The sequence below is a fragment of the Mobula hypostoma genome, chromosome 12 (assembly GCF_963921235.1).
Source record: "Mobula hypostoma chromosome 12, sMobHyp1.1, whole genome shotgun sequence".
NCBI classification, from domain to species: Eukaryota; Metazoa; Chordata; class Chondrichthyes; order Myliobatiformes; family Myliobatidae; genus Mobula; species Mobula hypostoma.
In genome coordinates this window covers 42,488,795-42,510,070 of record NC_086108.1, presented here as the reverse complement: position 1 = coordinate 42,510,070, position 21,276 = coordinate 42,488,795, and the positions used below count along the sequence as shown (strand labels likewise).

The 21,276-nt window shown below is 41.0% G+C and overlaps 1 protein-coding gene across 3 annotated transcripts in view; it reads left to right on the top strand.

Annotated features, from left to right (window-relative positions):
- Positions 1 to 21,276, top strand: part of gpsm2 (G protein signaling modulator 2) — a 70,191-nt gene that overhangs the window by 35,337 nt on the left and 13,578 nt on the right. For all 3 annotated transcript variants that reach the window (XM_063063908.1, XM_063063909.1, XM_063063907.1), the window contains 6 exons: positions 1,539 to 1,681; positions 5,575 to 5,698; positions 6,348 to 6,463; positions 7,643 to 7,798; positions 14,121 to 14,229; positions 17,266 to 17,395. In XM_063063908.1, coding sequence (XP_062919978.1) covers positions 1,539 to 1,681; positions 5,575 to 5,698; positions 6,348 to 6,463; positions 7,643 to 7,798; positions 14,121 to 14,229; positions 17,266 to 17,395 — 778 coding nt within the window. The remainder of the gene's footprint in view (positions 1 to 1,538; positions 1,682 to 5,574; positions 5,699 to 6,347; positions 6,464 to 7,642; positions 7,799 to 14,120; positions 14,230 to 17,265; positions 17,396 to 21,276) is intronic.

Below are 21,276 nucleotides of genomic sequence, written 5' to 3'. Positions count from 1 at the left end.
CATAAGCTTTTATGTTTAAGAGAAAATGTGCCAATCCTTAGCTGTATTTTTTGGTGAACTAGCACTGTAGCATTTAGTTTACTGAAGATCTTGAAATGTAAAGTGAATTTTCCTTTTTAAGAACAGGAAGTGAATAGCTCGAAAATTAATCGTGAATTCATCATAATTTTCCAGTTGACTGTTCCACCATCAATCATGGCTGACTTACTTTCCCTCTCAATGCTGTTCTCCTGCCTTCCCGTAATGATGTCCTTACTAATCAAGAACTCCGCATTATTCTGTGCCAATAAAGGAAAAGCCGGAGTGTTTGCATTATTTTTGAGGTGGTCCCATTTATGGCATATGATGCTTATTTTACATTTGAAATTGATCCGGTTACTGATTTCCTTAACTGAACAGCATATGACATGTATTTCCTCTGCCTTGAGACTTGTTTGAACAATTGATAACTTATAGTATCACTTAAATTCAAAATTGGCTAACCAACAGAATATATTATAAAAGTAATCTGCAGTTTCGTTAGACTTTCATCATACTGGGGCTATAAGGCATAGGAGTAGAATTAGGCCATTTTGGCCATTGAGTCTGTTCCACCATCAATCACAGCTGACTTACCTTCCCCCTCAATGCTCTTCTCCTGCCTTCCCGTAATGATGCCCTTACTAATCAAGTTCTTACTAACCAACCTCCATTTTAAATATGCCCAATGATTTGGCCTGTACGGCTGTGGCAGTGATTTTCTCAAGTTCACCACCCTCTGGCTAAAGAAATTCCTTCTGAACTCTATTCTAAAAGGATGTCCTTCTATTCTGAGGCTGACCATGGGCTCTCCTACTGTTGGAAACATTCTCTCCATGTTCACTCTATCTAGGTGTTTCAGTACTTGGTAGGCAATCCCAAGAGTCAAAATTTGGCTGTTTTAGGATGAGCATTGACCATAACCATGACCATTGACCAAGCATTGACCCATTGGTTGTGGGTAGTAGCTCCATATGTCACTACTACAGGGTGTGATGACCCTGCCTTACACGAGTCCTGGGCTCAGCTGGCTCCAGTTGATAGTATCCGGTATGGGCCCCTATCCAGGGTTACGGATCCCACTGCCTTGTGGGTATCTTCAGGGGAAGAGAAGGCTAAGGAGTAAACCCAACACAAATCTGGAGTGGAGCCCCTGAGGCAGTTGCATGACATATCACGTCACCTCCCGGCAACTCCTGCAGCCAAGCTGATGCCAAATGTACTGCTTCGCATTCCTTTGGATCACATCCACGAGGCCGAGTGGGGGGTCTTGATGTCTGGGCAGCCCACGATCTCCATATTCATCGCCCTGGTCTGCGCTCCGGAGAGGAATGATTACTGGCTGCATCCATTGTCTACATAGACAGCCGGAGCCATTATTATTATTATTATTATTATGACCATGATTACAAACATGCACCGATCCTTAACATATTAATGATTATTGGGTGCAGGCCTTTTCCCTGCCCCTTCTGCATTGCTCTACTTCATACTGTTTTGCTTTTGTGTTTTAATAACAGGGAGGTGAAGCAAGAGCTCTTTACAACCTTGGCAACGTATACCATGCTAAAAGCAAAGCACTGGCTTGTGCAGCAGCACAGGACCCAGGAAACTTTCCCGAAGAGGTGATGGTGGTGTTACACAAAGCTTTGGAATACTATGAGTGAGTAACCTCATTGATTAGTTCATAGAATATTAAAGCAGATAAGTAAACCATTTAGACCATTTTTTCAGAACAAATTCTTCTATCCAGGATCCTGCCAATGCACATCATTTTACTTTATTTTTAAATATTCCTCTTGTCATAAATTTGTGGTAATGATGGATGTTACATCCCTAACCATTTTGGGGGAGGGAAAATATCAGAGGAAATAATGCTTATTTTTGTTGATGTATTACCTCTTTGCCCTAATATTCACAGCTTAAAATGTATTGATGAGGGCAGTGAGGTAGATGCAGGTTACACAAAGTTCAGTGAATCCTTCTATAAGGTCTCACAGGAGAATGGTCCAATGATTAGGGCCAATGGAATCCTGGCGTCAACAAATTTGATTCAAAATTTGCTTGACAATAGGTGATAAAGGTGATATGTTGGGCTATTTTTGTGACTGGATGCCTGTGACTAATAGTTACCCAGGAATTGGTGCTGTTTGTAATAAATTCATTGTGAATGTAGGGGGCATAATTAATGGATGAAGATTAATGGAGTTGTTGATAACGTGGAGTGTGATTTTTGATTACAGAATGATAATTGTAGTTACGAATTGGACTCAGAAATGCAGATGGAGTTTAATCCTGCTTCTATTAATGTACACCATGAATGGGAGTATTGGGGAAACCTTGAAATGCAATTCATAGATCCTTGAAAGTAGCGGTGATGGTACATGGTTTTAAAAAAAAGCATTTGAGAGACCAGTCTCTATTCCATGGAGCTTTGAATACAACAGCGGAGAGCTTATGCTCTAACTTGTTCAGCGTTGACCTGGAATACTGCATGTATTTCTGGTCACCACACAATTTAGATTTTTAGATTTAGATTATGAGGACACGCAGTCCTCTTTTATTGTCATTTAGTAATGCATGCATTAAGAAATGATGCAATGTTTTTCCAGAATGATATCACAGAAACACATGACAAACCGACGGAAAAACTGACAAAAACCACATAATTATAACATATAGTTACAACAGTGCAAAGCAATACCGTAATTTGATAAGAACAGACCATGGGCACGGTAAAAAGTCTCAAACTCTTTCGAAAGTCCCATCATCTCACACAGACAGTGAACCTCCAGTGCCACAAATTTGCTGATGCAGCATCCTGGAAGCATCCGATCACAGTCCGACTCCGAGTCCGTTCGAAAACTCCGAGCCTCCGACCAGCTCTCCGACACCGAGCACCGAGCACCATCTCTGCTGAGTGCTTCGACCCTGGCCTCGGCAACAGGCAACAGGCAAAGCTGAGGATTTGGGGCTTTCCCCTCCAGAGATTCTCGATCGCACAGTAGCAGCAGCAGCGAAGCAGGCATTTCAGAAGTTTCTCCAGATGTTCCTCCGTGCTTCTTCACGTCTGTCTCCATCATATCAGGATTGTGCACGGCCCCCTAGTTAGCACATAACGATATTATTTGGAATGGCCGCGCGCGCTGCGTCGCGCTGCCATCTTCTCCTCCCGCCTCTGCCAATTCATTCATGGCTTTGCTTCGCGAACGAAGGTGGGAATGATGTAATAGCACTGGAGAAGGTGTAGAGAAGATTTGCCTGGATGTTGCTTGGGATGGAGTGTTTCACTTATGAGGAGAGATTGGAAAGATAAGCCAGTGATATTAAATCTATAACAACAAATTGCACGACATATACCAACGTTAGTAAACCCAATTCTGAGAGGCCTGTTGAGAATTCCCTCGGGTAGAGAAGGTTAAGAGTGGACACAATTATAAGATACAAAATTGAGGGATATAGACAGGGTAGATGGCAGGAAACGTTTCTGCATATCAAAAGGTAAATAAAACTAGAAAGCATAAATTCAGGATAAGGAGTAAGAGATTTAGAATGAATCTGAGAGGAACCTTTTTCACCCAGACTGGTGAAAATCTGGATGCACTGTCAGAGATTGATGGAAGAAGTGTCTCAATGAGCACATAAGTTGCATAGGTGTAGAAGGCTATGAGCTAAATGTTGAAGATGAAATTAATATAAATGGGTGCCTATTGGTCTGCATGGACACAGTCGTCCAATTGGTCTGTTCCATGTTGTATGATCTAACATTTGCTTCACAGAAGGGAAAAGCATATATATCTTTTTGTTAATAGAGGATATTTTGATTCCTTGTTTAGCATAAATTTGTATCTGAAAGAGCATTAAAGCAATTGTTGATAAATATACTTGAACACAATGAAGAGATTAAACTTTGTCACATGAGCCTGCTTGCTAATGTAATTTTGTAGAGTTCAGATTGTTGTAGTTTTAACCACAAATCGATTTCTGCTTTTAAATGCTCGTATTGTAGTTACTTACTTTGCAAATGAAGCCATTGTAAGTGTGTGTGGAATTGGCTATCATAAGAAGGGCATAAATGCCAAGTCATTAAATAATTTGCAGGAAACAGATAACTTTCTGATCTCGAAGGGTATTTTATTACCTCCAGAGAATATTAAGAACATGGAACTGTATAGCATTGGACAGGGCATTCAGCCCATGATGTCGCATTGTCTGTGATACTAATTTATACTAAATATCCTCTTCCCATGTATCATCTATATCCTTCCATTCCCTTCATATTCCTGAGTCTATTTAAAAGCCTCTTAAACTCCACCAAAGTGCCTGCTTCCACTATTACCCCGGTACCTTATTCCAAGCACCTACCACTCCCTACTTAACATAATATAAAATCTTGTTCCACCCTTCTTGTTCCTTCTAACCTTAGAGTATCTTCTGTACTTTAAGGGTAAGAGTTACAGAGCCTTTAGGTCCCACGCCACCAGACTCAGGATCATTTATTACCCTACAACCACCAGGCTTCTGAACCAGAGTGGATAACTTCACTTACCACTAATCTGAACTGATCCTACAATCCACAGACTCACTTTCAAGGACTCATTATCTCAATATTACTTTTATTTCTACAGTTCGTCTTTTTGAACATCGGTGTTTGTAAGTCTCTTTTTTTGTAAAATTCTATTGTATTTCTTTTTCCTGTATGTGCCTGCAAAAAAGTGAATTCCAAGGTAGTATATGGTAATACATATACTTCAATAATAAGCTTACTTTGAACTCATCTTAGACACCTACCACTCTGTCTAATAATAATTTTTAAAAATCCCCCCTTCTGACTTTAAAAGCACGTCTTTGTTGTTTGATATTTCTATCCTGGGGAAAAGATTCTGACCATCTACATTTATGATTTGAAAGACCTTTATTAAGTCACCATTCAGCCTCCAATGCTAAGGACAGCAACTCAAATTTGTCCAAGTTTCCCTCAGAGCTCATACTGCAATCAAATTTATGTTGGTATACTACAACATTAAAGATTTATTTGTCAGGTAGAACAAAGAAATTGGGGGGAAAAAACTTGCAGAAATTAAGCCAGTCCAATCAAAACCCAAAGTATTAACAGGTTGGACTAAATGTATTTTTGTAGAAAGATACCAAACCAAAAGTGTGTAGAACATACTCCGTCTTTAAAGGCTAAGTTACGTTTTTCAAAATGGCAGAGTTCATTTGTGCACCTCCAGTGGGATGTTTGCTTGACAATTTTGATTAGTCCTTAAGTTTCCCAAGCAGTGGTACTGGTTTGTGCCTGGAAGGGGAGAAATGAAGATGAGAGAGGGAAAGACAGTACAATGGATCTTAACATTGCTCTTTTGATCACACCTGCTGTTTCCATGTTTTCCTCAAGGGTCAAATCTTCTGGTAACAGCTGAATTTCAAACTAAGTCACTGGAGTTGTTAATATGGATAGTCATTAATTTATGATGCAAATTCATCATTATATTTTCTTGTGTTCAGCAAGGTTGTAATGATTAAGTGTTTAATCTGTAACAATTTTATTCACAGGGCAAACCTGGCAATGGTGAAAGAGCTTGGAGACAGAGCAGCCCAGGGACGTGCTTATGGGAATCTGGGAAATACACATTATCTTTTGGGGAACTTTAGAAAAGCAGTGCGATCCCATCAGGAGGTATAGGATGTCAAAGGCATTGTACTATATTTCATTGTGCCATTATGGAGGTTTAAATAGATTATTTGTGTTAATGTAGTTTTGCATGGATTAGGAAAGAATATTTTACATCTTGATGAAAAATTAAGTTTGGATCTCTTTGTATTTCATGTGCTAAATGCATAAACCTGAAGCTAGTCAATCTCACTGCAAACACCTTTAAGATGTAAAGCTCTCAACTGTACTCATTCTTTATGCTTTATTTCTTATTAGTTTTACTTCTTAAAATTAGATTAGAAACTATTCTTAAAGTAGTAGATGGTTGGCCTGTGAATATGAAGCACATGTTCTAAACTTAGGGATGCATTTTACTTGCAGTCCTCCGTACCTGCATTCACCTGGCCAACTTGGAGTTTTAGAGAACAGATTTAATATATTATCTATTCAATGAATTTCCAAGACTGGTTGCTTAAGTGATTTACAAATAATTCAGACATTCATAGTATATATTAATAAATTAGTGTAAAGGATCCTGAATCTAAATACATACAATTCAGAGAAAAATTCAATTTGCCATGTCAGATACAAGCGTTCCGTATCATGCAGTAAATTTCTTGGGCGTAAATTGCAATTAGCTTTTGTCTTTAATTAATTCATTTCTTGATTGCAGCGCTTAAAAATTGCAAAAGAGTTTGGAGATAAATCTGCTGAAAGGAGAGCTTGCAGCAATTTGGGAAATGCCCATGTCTTTCTTGGTGAATTTGCAGTGGCTGCTGAATATTACAAGTGAGCATTATGTATATTTGAAGCCTTCAGTCTTTAAAAATTTATAGCTAAACGTTGTGAAACCATTATATTGTTTTACCTTTGTGTTTAGGGTAAGGGGGAGTTCAGATGGTGAAGGATTGGAAAAGTTGCTACTCGATAAGCGTCCATAGTTAATGAACACAAAACATGTAGCTTGTTTGATCTTTAATAAGAGATGCTTTGGCCATTTTCAATAACCTATATGAAGTCCTGGATATTAAACAATTAACTAGGTATTGACCAGGAACCAATTACAATGCCCATTTACTTTGGAATACACTCAGTCATCTAGGCAGGCTTTGAATACTGTTATAATAATCCAGATATTATAGAAGAAATGACTGTAGCATTGTATGTGAGTATGTGTTATGGTTTGGGATTTCTGCATGTGTGAATAGTCATAAAATGGCTGATAGCTATTAGCATCTCTTCAACTCTTCTATGGTTTTGTCAGCTTGTGTACAATTGTTCAGATTTCTCATCACCTACCACGGGACCTACTCAAGGAATTCATAGCAGAGTGGACATTGTAGCCGGGATTTCTTAGTTACAGACATGAACTGCAGAGGACTATAGTTTTTATCTAAGTGTGTTTTAGCTGTATCAGGGTATGTGGCTTGGCTCTAAAAATCAAATTTTTTAGATTATTTAGACTATGAGGACACTCAGTCCTCGTTTATTGTCATTTAGTAATGCATGCATTAAGAAATGATACAATATTCCTCCAGTATGACATCACAGGAACACAAAGCAGACAAAGACTAAAACTGACAAAAACCACATAATCATAACATATAGTTACATCAGTACAACAGATCATTGTCGGGTTTTCTGAGTGGTGTTTATTTGTCCTGATTCCATGTTATGTTCCTGAGCCACATGAGGATTGGGACAGCTTTTGCAGTGAGTTGCCACTGGTAGGACTGTGGAAGGTTTACTGAGATCACTCTTAGATTAGTGGTATGCCAATGTAAATGCAATGTGTAAGATTTATTCATTTTCATAAGGAGCTGGCGTGTAGGGATTGATATGGCTGGAGGGTAGAAGTGGTTGTAAAAACTTTCAGTTTGTTTTTTTAAAACTGAAGTATGACATTTACACTAAAATACTTGAATGTTGGAGTAAAAATCTTGACCCAAATTTTTGCTGTCTATTTAGGAGAACATTTGATCTGGCTCGACAACTAAGAGACAGGGCTGTGGAAGCACAAGCCTGCTACAGCCTGGGAAACACTTACACCCTGCTTCAGGACTATGAAAAGGCCATTGAATACCATCTGAAACATCTTATGATAGCACAAGAACTTTGTGATAGGTAACATTTAAAGTTATTTGTGTTAGGTTGATTCTTCCATTATTATTGACTACAGTTTGCAATTATAAGCACAAAATAATCTGCAGATGCTGGGGTCAAAGCAACACTCACAACACGCTGGAGGAACTCAGCAGGTCGGGCAGCATCCGTGGAAAAGATCGGTTGACGTTTCGGGCCGGAACCCTTCGTCAGGACTGTAGAGGGAAGGGGCAGAGGCCCTATAAAGAAGGTGGGGGGAGGGTGGGAAGGAGAAGGCTGGTAGGTTCCAGGTGAAAAACCAGTAAGGGGAAAGACAAAGGGGTGGGGGAGGGGAAGCACAGAGGTGATAGGCAGCTGGGGGAGGGGGCAGAGTGACATAGGGATAGGGGAAGGGAGGGGGAGGGAATTACCGGAAGTTGGAGAATTCTATGTTCACACCAAGGGGCTGGAGACTACCTAGATGGTATATGAGGTGTTGCTCCTCCAACCTGAGCTTAGCCTCATCATGACAGTAGAGGAGGCCATGTATGGACATATCTGAATGGGAGTGGGAAGCAGAGTTGAAGTGGGTGGCTACTGGGAGATCCTGTCTGTTTTGGCGGACGGAGCGGAGGTGCTCGACGAAGCGGTCCCCCAATCTGCGTTGGGTTTCACCGATGTAGAGGAGGCTGCACCAGGAGCACCGGATGCAATAGGTGACCCCAACAGACTCTCAAGTGAAGTGTTGCCTCACTTGGAAGTACTGTTTAGGGCCCTGAATGGTGGCAAGAGAGGAGGTGTAGGGACAGGTGTAGCACTTGCGCTTACAGGGGTAAGTGCCAGGTGGGAGATCCGTGGGGATGGATGTGCGGATAAGGGAGTTGCGGAGGGACCAATCCCTGCGGAAAGCAGAGAGGGATGGAGAGGGGAAGATGTGGTTAATGGTGGGGTCCTGTTGAAGGTGGCGGAAGTTGCGGAGGATAATGTGTTGGATGCGGAGGCTAGTGGGGTGGTAGGTGAGGACAAGGGGAACTCTGTCCCTGTTGTGGTTGAGGGAGGATGGGGTGAAAGCTGAAGTGCAGGAAATGGAGGAGGTGTGGGCGAGGGCATCATTAATGACAGCAGAAGGGAAACCACGATCTTTAAAGAAAGAGGACATTTGAGATGTCCTGGAACGGAAACCCTCATCCTTGGAGCAGATGCGGCAGAGACGGAGGAACTGGGAATAGGGAATGACATTTTTGCATGTGGCGGGGTGGGAAGAGGTATAGTTGAGGTAGTTATGAGAGGCAGTGGGCTTGTAGAAGATGTCAGTGGACAGTCTGTCCCCAGAGATGGAGACCGAGAGATCGAGAAAGGGGAGAGAAGTGTCCGAGATAGACCAATTGAATTTGAGGGCTGGGTGGAAGTTAGAAGTAAAGTTGATGAAATTGATGAGCTCAGCATGGGTGCAGGAAGCAGCACCAATGTAGTCGTCAATGTATCGAAGGAAAAGTTGGGGAGCAGTACCAGAATAGGTTTGGAGCACAGACTGTTCCACATAACCAACGAAGAGGCAGACATAGCTAGGGCCCATGCGAGTTCCCATAGCTACACCCTTGGTCTGAAGAAAGTGGGAAGAGCCAAATTCAGAAAATTCAGAAAATATAGATAACGTAGAAAGAATAGATTTCTTAGGATCTGAAATATAAACTAACAAGTCATCTGCATACAGCAAAACTTATGCGCTTTATCTCCTCTCTTAATACCTTGAACATTATTGGAATCCCGAACAGCAATAACAAGAGGTTCTAAAGCCAGGTTGAATAACAGCGGACTAAGAGGACAACCCCCCCAGGTACTTCTGTATAGCCTAAAATAAGGAGACTTTTGATTGTTAGTTATAACTGCTGCCATAGGAGCTTGATAGATCAGCTTAATCCAGGAAATAAAACCTGGACTAAAATTAAATCTTTCTAAAACCTCGAATAAATAGGACCAGTCTACCCTATCAAAGGCTTTCTCTGCATCAAGGGAAACAACACATTCGGATTCTTTAGATGGAGAGGAATGAATAATGTTTGATAATCTCCAAATATTAAAATATGAATATCTATTCTTAGTAAATCCAGTTTGATCCTTAGAAATAACCTTAGGTAAAATATTCTCGAGCCTGTTAGCCAAAATCTTAGAAAGAATTTTGGAAACCACATTTAATAAGACAATTGGTCTGTAAGAGGCACATTCAGATAATCTTTTTTTTTGGGAATTAATGAAATTGATGCCCCATAGAAAGTTTTCAGAAGGGTCCCAGAGGATATAGAATCAGTGAAAATTTGGCATAAATGAGGTGTAAGTATTTCAGTAAAAGTCTTAAAAAATGCTACTGTAAATCCATCTGGTCCTGGAGCTTTACCTGATTGAAAAGAGGATATAGCCCTTGCTATTTCCTCTCGTTTAATAGGCGCATCTAATGTATTCATATCGTGAATAGAAATTTTGGGTATATTCAATCTTTGCAAGAATCTATTCATAGAAGTAGTATTGTCTTGAAAATCAGATTTATAAAGATTAGAGTAAAACTCCAAAAATAGCTCATTAATTTCCTGACAATCTGACGTTTCAGTTCTATCAGTTATTCGTATTTTCAAAATCTGCCTCCTAGCCATGCTTGCTTTAAGCTGACCGGCCAACAATTTACCTGACTTATCCCCATGTATATAAAATTGACTTTTAGATTTCAAAAGTTGCGGCTCAATGGGAAAAGTCAAAAGCAGATCATGTTGTGTTTGAAGTTTCACCCTTATATAGATCTTCACTAGGTGTTACTGAATAAACTTTATCTATTTCTTTAATGCTATTAGTAATCACTAAAAGTTCCGCTTTAGTTTTCCTTCTTAAAGCTACTGAATATGAGATTTTCTGTCCCCCAGTGCATTGGAACCTCCATTACAGGCTGTGATGCAGCCAGTCCACTGCGCATCTATAGACATTTACAGAGAATTTGGAGGCACCAAATCTCCTGAAACTCCTAATGAAGTAGAGCTGCTAATGTGCCACCTTCATAATTCCATCAATCCGTTGGGCCTAGGGTAAGTTATCTAGTCTTGATGCCCAGGAACCACTGAGCCCTCAATGAGGACAAGTGTATTTCCCCTTCCTGAAGTCCACAATCAATTCCATGGCTTTGTTGACACTGAATCTGAGGTTGTTGTAACACCACTTAACCAGGTGGCCGGTCTCACTTCTGTACGTGTCACCATCTGAGATTCTACCAACGACAGTAATGTCATTAGGGGCCGGCTGGTGGCGCAATGAAACCGGCGCCGGACCCAGGAGCGGAGGTTCCCTGGTTTGAAACCAGTCGGGTCCGCTCCTGAGTACGCTTTCCATCCATGCCAGGTTGAGTGTCGAGATCGCTGCTCGACCTCATAAAATAAAGGGAAAAATACTGCAAAAATGCCTGTGTGAGGAGTGGCGGCCACGCAGTCTCTCTCTCTCGCTCTCTCTCTCGCTCTCGCTCCGCGCCTTGTAAAAAGACATGAAAAAGACATCATCACGGACGCACGCACGCACACGCACAGACTCGCACGCATGCAGGCACACACCAAAAAAAAGTAATATCATTACAAAATTTACAGATGGCTTTTAAGCTGTGACTATCTACCCAGTTGTAAGTGTAGAGAGAGTAGAATGGTGGGCTAAGCATGCATCTTTGAGATGCGCCTTTGTTGATTGTTACTGCAGCACATTGGTTGGCACAGGTTTTCAGTACCTGGCCACGTACACTGTTTGGGCTTGATGCTTTGTGAAGCTCCACCCTCCTGAATGATGTTCTGACATTGGTTTCTGAGATGGGGTCACAAGGTCACTATGTACTGTGGGTATTTGGTGTTTATTCTGCTTTTCACAGTATGCATAAAAGGTATTGTACTCATTGGGGAGTGAAGCATCAATACTATTTATGCTACACACATCAAAGTTGCTGGTGAACGCAGCAGGCCAGGCAGCATCTCTAGGAAGAGGTACAGTCGACCTTTCAGGCCGAGACCCTTCGTCAGGACTAACTGAAGGAAGAACTAGTAACATGTTTGAAAGTGGGAGGGGAGGGGGAGGGGGAGATCCAAAATCTCCCAAATGAAGATTGGGAAATCCAAAATGAAGCCACACTCAGGTTGGAGGAACAACACCTTATATTCTGTCTGGATAGCCTTCAACCTGATGGCATGAACATTGACTTCTCTAACTTCCGCTAATGCCCCACCTCCCCCTCGTACCCATTCCGTTATTTATTTATATACACAATTCTTTCTCTCTCTCTCCTTTTTCTCCCTCTGTCCCTCTGACTATACCCCTTGCCCATCTTCTGGGTTTTTTCCCCCCTTCTCCCTGGGCCTCCTGTCCCATGATCCTCTCATATTCCTTTTGCCAATCACCTGTCCAGCTGTTGGCTCCATCCCTCCCCCTCCTGTCTTCTCCTATCATTTTGGATCTCCCCCTCCCCCTCCCACTTTCAAATCTCTTACTAACTCTTCTTTCAGTTAGTCCTGATGAAGGGTCTCGGCCTGAAACGTCGACTGTACCTCTTCCTAGAGATGCTGCCTGGCCTTCTGCGTTCACCAGCAACTTTGATGTGTGTTGCTTGAATTTCCAGCATCTGCAGAATTCCTCGTGTATACTATTTATGCTGTTGAGTTTTGCCTCATAATAGCATGCAAATCCTGGTAGAGCTGTTGTGCATCTGATTGTGTTTCTGACTTCACACCAAATTGCCTTTTTGCTCTCATGATGATCTCCCGTAGCTGTATCTCAATTTCTGGTAGGGTTCTCGATCCTGTTCTTGAATGCCACAGACATAGCTGCGAACCTCTTGATTCATCCAGGGCTTCTGATCTGGGAAACCTCTGTTTTTAAAGGCACATATTCATTGATGTTGGTCTTGATGAAATTGGTGACGGCTGTGGCATATTGAATCCTTGAATGTGGTCCAGTCCACAAAGCAGTCCCTTAAGTACTCCTCAGCCTTCCTTGACCAGACCTGCATGGTCCTCATTGGTGTTGCAGTCCCCAGTCTCTGCCGACATGCCAGTAGTAGAAGTGATTAGGCTTTCCAAAGTGTAGGTGTGGGATGGCATGGAGAGCATTCTCGATGGTGTGAAAGTGATGGAGTGTGTTAGCTCCTTAAATTCGTCAGCTGACATGTTTGTGGTAGTTGGTCAGACACTTCATTCTCCTTTACACTTGTGTACTGGAAATTACATTAACCAATCTTAAATCTTGAATGAATCTGCCACCATCATCATTCCCGTATATGTCAGTTTCAAAAGCAGAGAAGATCCACTAGCAGTAATGGCACAGTGGTTCTCATTCAAAAGGAAACCTGCCAGTGGTCCATGATGTGTACTCGTGACCAGATGAAATCTGGCATTAAATATTGCAAAGAAATATCCTGCAGATTCCTAAGTAAGGTGTTCCTTCATTAGTATTCTTCCACTTGGAAGAGGTGGTTGTGGTCAGCAAATATATTGCTTTAAGAGAGATAATTGTTCACACCAGTTGGACGTAGAGTAACACACATCAAAGTTGCTGGTGAACGCAGCAGGCCAGGCAGCATCTCTAGGAAAAGGTACAGTTGACGTTTCAGGCCGACGACGAAGGGTCTCGGCCTGAAACGTCGACTGTACCTCTTCTTAGAGATGCTGCCTGGCCTGCTGTGTTCACCAGCAACTTTGATGTGTGTTGCTTGAATTTCCAGCATCTGCAGAATTCCTGTTGTTTGTGGACGTAGAGTAGTTGTGTCACTATTGGTACCACTTCCTTCTAACACATTTGATATTAGTCTGACATGGTATATCTTTATGGTATGTCCAACTCTCAACAGTGCCAGAGCCCTTTGTCCCTTGACCGTTCATGCTCTTTTGGTTTTAGCTGTCTTTTTGCAGTTGAAGCATTTTAGCTTGCCTGCAGAGGTCTTCACAATAGGGGATCGCAGTAGGTGAAGATATTTGTATACTGATTATTCAGCCAACTTCAGTGATTCTTTGATCATCTTCACAGTTTCTCTTCCTTCTCTGAAAACAATATGTGGAATGTTCAAGCTGCCATTCTTCTGAGAACCTAACTGTATGCCGTTGTGAACTGTGGTCTGTCATCTGCAATTTAGCTGCTCATGTATGGCAAGCTGTCCTTTGACCTATCAAATTGTTGTTGGTGTTCCATAAGATGGAAGCTTTTTGATGCATTTTCCTTTCTGGGGTGAAATAGATTTGACTCAATTTTTAATCAGTAGATATAGACCATTTAAGTTAATACAGATTAAAAATAGATGAAAGAATAAAATAATATGGCATAGATTTCTAAACTCATCTTTTTATTTTAATTTTAGGATTGGTGAAGGAAGAGCTTGTTGGAGTTTGGGAAATGCTTATACTGCATTAGGAGATCACGAACAAGCAGTGCATTTTGCAGAGAAACACTTTGAAATTTCAAGAGAGGTAAACATGAGATGCAGCATACTATAAGGTTGTCATCTAGAAGTCCACCCTGAGCTGGCAACTGTAAGGAGCAGAATATCGGATCAGGGATATTTTGGGAATTCCCAAGTCATAGATGATGCAATTAATATTGGTGTTGTTTGGTTTCACATTGGGCACAAGTTTAACTAGAAGAAAAAGTACTAGCTTGTTCTATAACTAAGAGTTATTGGGCATACTTTACTGTTGGTATTTAAACAAAGGGGAAAATAAAGCTATGTAGAAATGCATCCAAATCCTAAACAGAGAAAGCTAAGATGTCAGATACAACACACTCCAGTGTTTCACTTTTCTTCAGTACTAGAAAATTGGAGCACCAAGCGTACAAATGTAACAATTAGCCCAGTCCCAGGGTGTTACTGCAGTGACTATGCACATACACCTTAAACTGTTTCCTCAATGACCTTCCATACATCGCAAAATTACAACTGTGGATTGTTTCATTGTAACAGATATCGGAAAAGCTTGCAAGAGGAAATTGAAAGAGATACAGTAGTTCATGGAAAAAATTCCAAAACCTGGACCAAAAGTACACGTTAACACATACAGTATTGTGCAAAAGTCTTAGGCACACTAACTATATATATGTGCCTCATTCTTTTGCACAGTACTGTACCTATCCACCACTTCAGCTGACAACTCATTCCACACTCTCACCACCCTGAGAGTTAAGAAGATCCGCCTCATGTTCTCCGGTAAACATTTCACCTTTAATTCTAGTTCTGATCTCACCCAGACTCAGTGGAAAGAGCCTGTTTCCGCTTGCCCTAACTATACCCCTCATAATTTTGTACACCTCTATCAAATCTCCCTTCTTTTTCCTCGGCTCCATTGAATAAAGTCCTAATCTATTCAACCTTTCCCTATAAGTCAGGTCCTCAAGTCCTGGCAACATACTTCTAATTTTTCTCTTTCCTTTAGGTAGGTGACCAAAACTGGCTGCAATACTCCAACTTAGACCTCACCAACATCTTCTACCACTTCAACAACTCAGCTTCTGTATTCAGTACTTTGATTAATGAAGGCCAATGTGCCAAAAGTTCTCTTTATGATCCTATCCTACTGTGATGCCATTTTCAAGGAATTATGGATCTGTATTACCAGATCTGTTCTACTGCACTCCGCAGTGCCCTACTGCTTACTGGTCCTGCCCTGGTATGTCTTCCCAAAGTGTAACACTTCACACTGGTCTGCGTTAAATTTCATCTGCCATTTATCAGCCCATTTTTCCACCTGCTCCAGATCCAGCTGCAAGCTTTGATAGGCTTCCTCACTTTCCACCAAACCCCCAATCTTGGTGTCATCCGCAAATTTGCAGATCCAATCTGCCACAAAATCATTCAGTTTGTTGATATATATGAGATGCAGCAATGGACCCAGCAAATCTCTGATCTCTGTGACACCACTAGTCACAGGCCTGCAGTCAGAGGGGCAACCAAAGACAAGGTCTAATCCAATTTATTACCTCATCCCGAATGTCAAGTGATCGAATCTTCTTAACCATCCTCCCAAGCAGGACCTTATCAAAAGCCTTGCTAAGTCCATGTAAACAACGTCCACTGACTTGCCTTCATGAACTTTCCTGGTAACTTCCTCAAAATTTTATATGATTAGTTGAAACCAATACAATCCATGATTTTACTGCTGTTTTACCTCACTTCTATGGACTCTCTGTTTCATCAGTTAAAACAGATGCAAAAATTCCTTTTAAGATCTTCCCAATTTTCTCGGATCTATGCATAGATGACCACTGATCTTCAAGAGGACCAATTTTGTCCCTTGTTCTCATTTTGCTCTTAATTTATTTGTAGAAGCCCTTGGCATTCTTCTTGTTCTTGTCTGATAGAGAAGCCTCATGCTTTCTTTTATCCATTCTAATTTCCTTCAGTGTTCTCTTGCATTTCTTGTATCTCTCAAGTATCTCATTTTTGTTCCTTGCTGTCTGTACCTGTTATGCACATCCTTGAATATGTAATCTGTTCAAATTTCTCTCCCAACAAAGACTGTCCAATTGCTGAGTATTTCCAATATGTTCCATTGTTATGATAGAATGTTGATTTGCAATAGGTGAGGAGAAGCACAGTTTAGAGCTGGTGCTGTCTCCTTGTGACTGCAAAGGTTTCCTGAGTGCCTTAGTTCAGAAAGATGGAAACATCCATTTGAGCAGGTTGCCTTTTGCTGAGCTTCCTCAGAGATTCTGAAACTACATAGCGATCAAGGAAATGGAGGGTACTCCATCACAATTCTCACTGGTATCTTGTGGACTATGAGGACGTTAGGAGGCAAGCCATTGGCTTCTAGATATCCAGCCACCTACTTTTCTTTGCAGCTATCATTTTTGTGTGGCTGGTCCAGTTGATTTTCTGGTCTATAGTCAATGACTGGATCTTGATGGTGGGGGAATTTAGTGATGTCAATGCCACTGTCAAGGGTAAATGTTTATTCTCTCTCTTAGTAATGAACATTGCCTGGCATTTCATGGGGTGAATATTACTTGTCAGTTATAATGTTATCTGAATGTTAATAGAGACATGGACTGTTTATTTGCTGGGAAATTATGAAGACAAAATCCACATTTGTGATGTTTGCGATGGATGGAAGGTCACTGATGAGTAATTAAAACCAAATGAGTTATTTGTTCATGTTTTTCAACCAGAATTCCAGTCTTCTGCTTTGTATTCCCAACCTAGTACTGCATACTATCAGGACTGTTGTTTCTCAGAAACATAGCATATTTCACAAAAGAAATTGTGAGTAAATATGTGAATAATGGAGAATAATAAGTGGGCAAAATCTCTTACTTCCAACATTGTTAAATTACTTGCACAAAAATACAATCTTTAGTTCTTGGGTGTGGGACGAATGTGGTTTTATAAATAGTTATTTTACCTAACACTGTGATATTCTCTGTGTAGCTTTTGAAGTGTAGCTTACAAAATGGAACTACAGCCCCTAAGATTAAATAAAACATGTTTTACTGTCATTGTCTTTTTGCAGGTAGGGGATAAGAGTGGTGAACTCACAGCCCGAATGAATCTTTCAGATCTTCAGTTGGTGTTGGGTGTTAGCTATAGTACAAACAGCTCTTTCTTATCCACAAGTCATGAATTGGACTACAGCTATCAAGGTGAGTACAGAAAAATTCAGTAAAGGAACTCCTGGGATTTCATTTTAACCTTGTGCTGTTGTGGGGAGCAGCATTCAGGGCAATCATCAAAGTTGCTTTATGCGAATCTCAGCATATATATTACGCCTGGTAATGGCAATTTTCTGCCCGTCAGCCCTGCAATTTTCCATGTTTCGGTACTTAAATGTACTTATTTCTCTGGGTAAACAACTATTAGTTCTGATATGGAGCATATAGGAACCTGATGGGCTTGTTTAATTTTCTTAGTTGGAGGCTTTTGTACCCACAAGAACTGATCAATGTTTCTTCATAACTGTATGGTTATTGGTTATATTGCAACAAAGTTCAACAGACCTTGTATCTTTTTAATTGCTTGTTGATTTTCAATAGTTTCTGTACAAGGACACTCAGGAGGCTCCTGAACACTAACAGCTTTTCAATCTCTCACCTGTACACTACATTTCATTTTTTTTCTACCGAAGTAGAAGACCTCTCATTTTCACATTATATTCTCATCTACTATATTCTTGCCTATTCGTACAGTTTGTTTATTTCCACTTAGTCATCTAACTTCTTATCACCCATATTGCCAGTCAGTTTTGTATCATCAATACAATTAATTTCTTCATTCCAAACCATTGATAGAGAGATTGCATCATTAGATACAACTTCAATCCCTGAAAATTACATATTTTTTCTGACTGCTCTCTGTCTGTTAACCAATTTTCAGTCCATGCTGGTATACAATTTCTAGTCCTATGTGCCCTAATTTTATTCCCTTTTGTATAGTACCTTATCTGATTGTTGCTACCTACGAAAGATCTGCCAAGCATGATTTTCCTTTTTGCCCAATCCTATCAGTAATTTCCAAGTGCCCTGTAACCACTTCCTCCAGCTGATGGTGTCACACTAACTGGTCTGTGGTTCCCATTTTCTTTCCCTGTTTATGAATGGAAGGTAGGAAATGTAATTCTCATCTTTCTAATAGTAACTCAGACATCCCACCTCTCCCAGAAGTTCCGGGAGTCTCCTGCATATTGATAGTGGCTCCCTGATGCCCGGAAATTATATACAATATCCTGCAAATTGATTTTTTTGAGAGGGAGAGCGAGCATCCTGATTGTTCTCTCTTCGTGCTAAGTAGACCTATCAGTTTTCTCTGTGGGCGGGCTCTACAGTCGACCTCAAAAATAATGACAGTGTTGCTCGCTGCACTGTTTGCAACAGTGACTTTTCTATTGCCCATGGTGGGTTAAAATGTAGAAGACATGTTGAGGTGAGTTTAACAGGTGTCATTCGTTCATTAGCGTAGCTAACGTTATTTAAACTAGCTGGCTAGCTGCTAAGGAGCTCTCTATTGATGTCCTACGTGATGATGCCAAACTCCCTGTAAACTTGCTTAAAGTTGTAATAGAATAAACATTATAATATAATATAATATATGTACATATTTTAATGTCATATTTTCTGCATATACCCAACTTGGTTTACAGATTAGACAAAATCACTAAACAAAGTATTACATACACCCTTGGAGGTCGGGGGGGCGGGGTTGGATATGGGGTCACGGGAGGCGGGGCTGCTACCTCCCTGAAATGAGTTTTTGTAGGGTGGGATGTCTGGTAACTGGTAGAGAATTGCTGTAATTTTGGAAATTTGACACCAGTGCACCCAAAGCCAACTCTTTCAGATACTGGATTGAGGAAATGATTACTCTCTCTTCCCATTTTTATTTTTATTTCTACATTTTTCTCTCCTTGGCTCCTCGCTTGCACTTGATTTCTTGTTTTCATTGTTTCTATAGGTCTTGTGTTTTTCCAAACTATCATAGCTTAATTTGCACCCCGACTACTATAAAACTAGCATTATTACTAATCATTTCTCTTAATACCAGATTAACGTTTTCTCATTCAATAATTCTAGATTACAATAGCATGTTTCCTCATTGTTTTCTCAATTGTATTGCACATAATCCTTAAATTGTCCTCCACACCATCATTGCTAACTTTGTTTGCTCTGTAGGTAAATTAAAATCTCCCATGATTATGCTTACACATGCCTCTAACTTCTTGACATTGATCAGCTTTTCTGGCTATTTACACATACCATTTACTGCTACAGATGAATACTGCAGAAAAAACTAAACCAATAAATGTTTAAAAGACCATCAGTTCTCCAAAGACCACATTCCATAAACATTATGGTCAGTGGGCAATGCATACTGTGCTTGAACTTTCTGTGCCTTGGTAGGACCCACCCATGAGGCACGAAGATGTTGGATGGCTTCTGTCTGTGCTTCCTTGCCAGCTAACAGTGAGATTGTGGATGGACCAACGAGTGAATGTGGATATCTCCTCCAGGGTGGAAATGATGCATTCCTGGTCTGAGCAGTCACCTGCAATAATTGCAAAGTGAATTGCTTCATGATCCTTGCAGTCTGTTGCAATCGGTCAGGTCATCCTGACAACTTGCCAGCTATTGGTGCATCCTACTGGTTCAGATGACGGGTCACAGCCCAAAACGTCGACTGTTTACCCTTCTCTGTAGATGCTGCCTGCGTGGCCAGCATTTTGTGTGTTGCTTTGTCTTAGAAAGTTTTCCTGCCAGATAATTCTGTGGTATTCTGATGTGCAGGCTTCCCTCCTTTTTGCCAGGTTGGCACCCCAGATTTCCTAACACTCCTGTGGCCTTCTGTCTTTTACTGTGGCTCTTGTCTCACAAGCCTACTTGTACTTGCGAACGGTATGCTGGCATTTATAGCGAGAGGATTCGAGTACAGGAGCAGGGAGGTACTACTGCAGTTGTACAAGGCCTTGGTGAGACCACACCTGGAGTATTGTGTGCAGTTTTGGTCCCCTAATCTGAGGAAAGACATCTTTGCCATAGAGGGAGTACAAAGAAGGTTCACCAGATTGATTCCTGGGATGGCAGGTCTTTCATATGAAGAAAGACTGGATGAACTGGGCTTGTACTCGTTGGAATTTAGAAGATTGAGGGGGGATCTGATTGAAACGTATAAGATCCTAAAGGGATTGGACAGGCTAGATGCAGGAAGATTGTTCCCGATGTTGGGGAGGTCTAGAACGAGGGGTCACAGTTTGAGGATAGAGGGGAAGCCTTTTAGGACCGAGGTTAGGAAAAACTTCTTCACACAGAGAGTGGTGAATCTGTGGAATTCTCTGCCACAGCAAACTGTTGAGGCCAGTTCATTAGCTATGTTTAAAAGGAAGTTAGATATGGCCCTTGTGGCTACAGGGGTCAGTGGGTATGGAGGGAAGGCTGGGTTCTGAGTTGGATGATCAGCCATGATCATAATAAATGGCGGTGCAGGCTCGAAGGGCCGAATGGCCTACTCCTGCACCTATTTTCTATGTTTCTATGTTTCTATGTACCCTCATGGTGTTAGTATTGGAAGTGGAGCTTGGTGGTGTCAGTTGCAGTAATGCATCATGTGCATTTTCCACATAATCAGTCTCTGGCTTCTTCTGTCACTACTACTGCTGTCACTACTTCTATCACTACTACTGCTGTCACTACTTCTATCACTACTACTGCTGTCACTACTACTTCTATCACTACTACTGCTGTCACTACTTCTATCACTACTACTGCTGCATTGACAATTGAGCTGCCAATGGGATGCAACTTGTAATCTTTCAGGACATCCCTCAATTAAAAAAGGGTAGTGGTGCACAAATTAGCTCTGGTGGTGGTCATAAAATGGACATGTTCAATTAACATACTTAATAGATCATTCAGATAGGCAGCAGAAGAATATGAAAGACTGTGTATATAGACAGCTGTTATCATTAGTGTCACCCCCTGGTTAAAATATTCAAGAGTGAAAACAGAACCAAAGAAGGTAACTTTGTTCTTTGCAG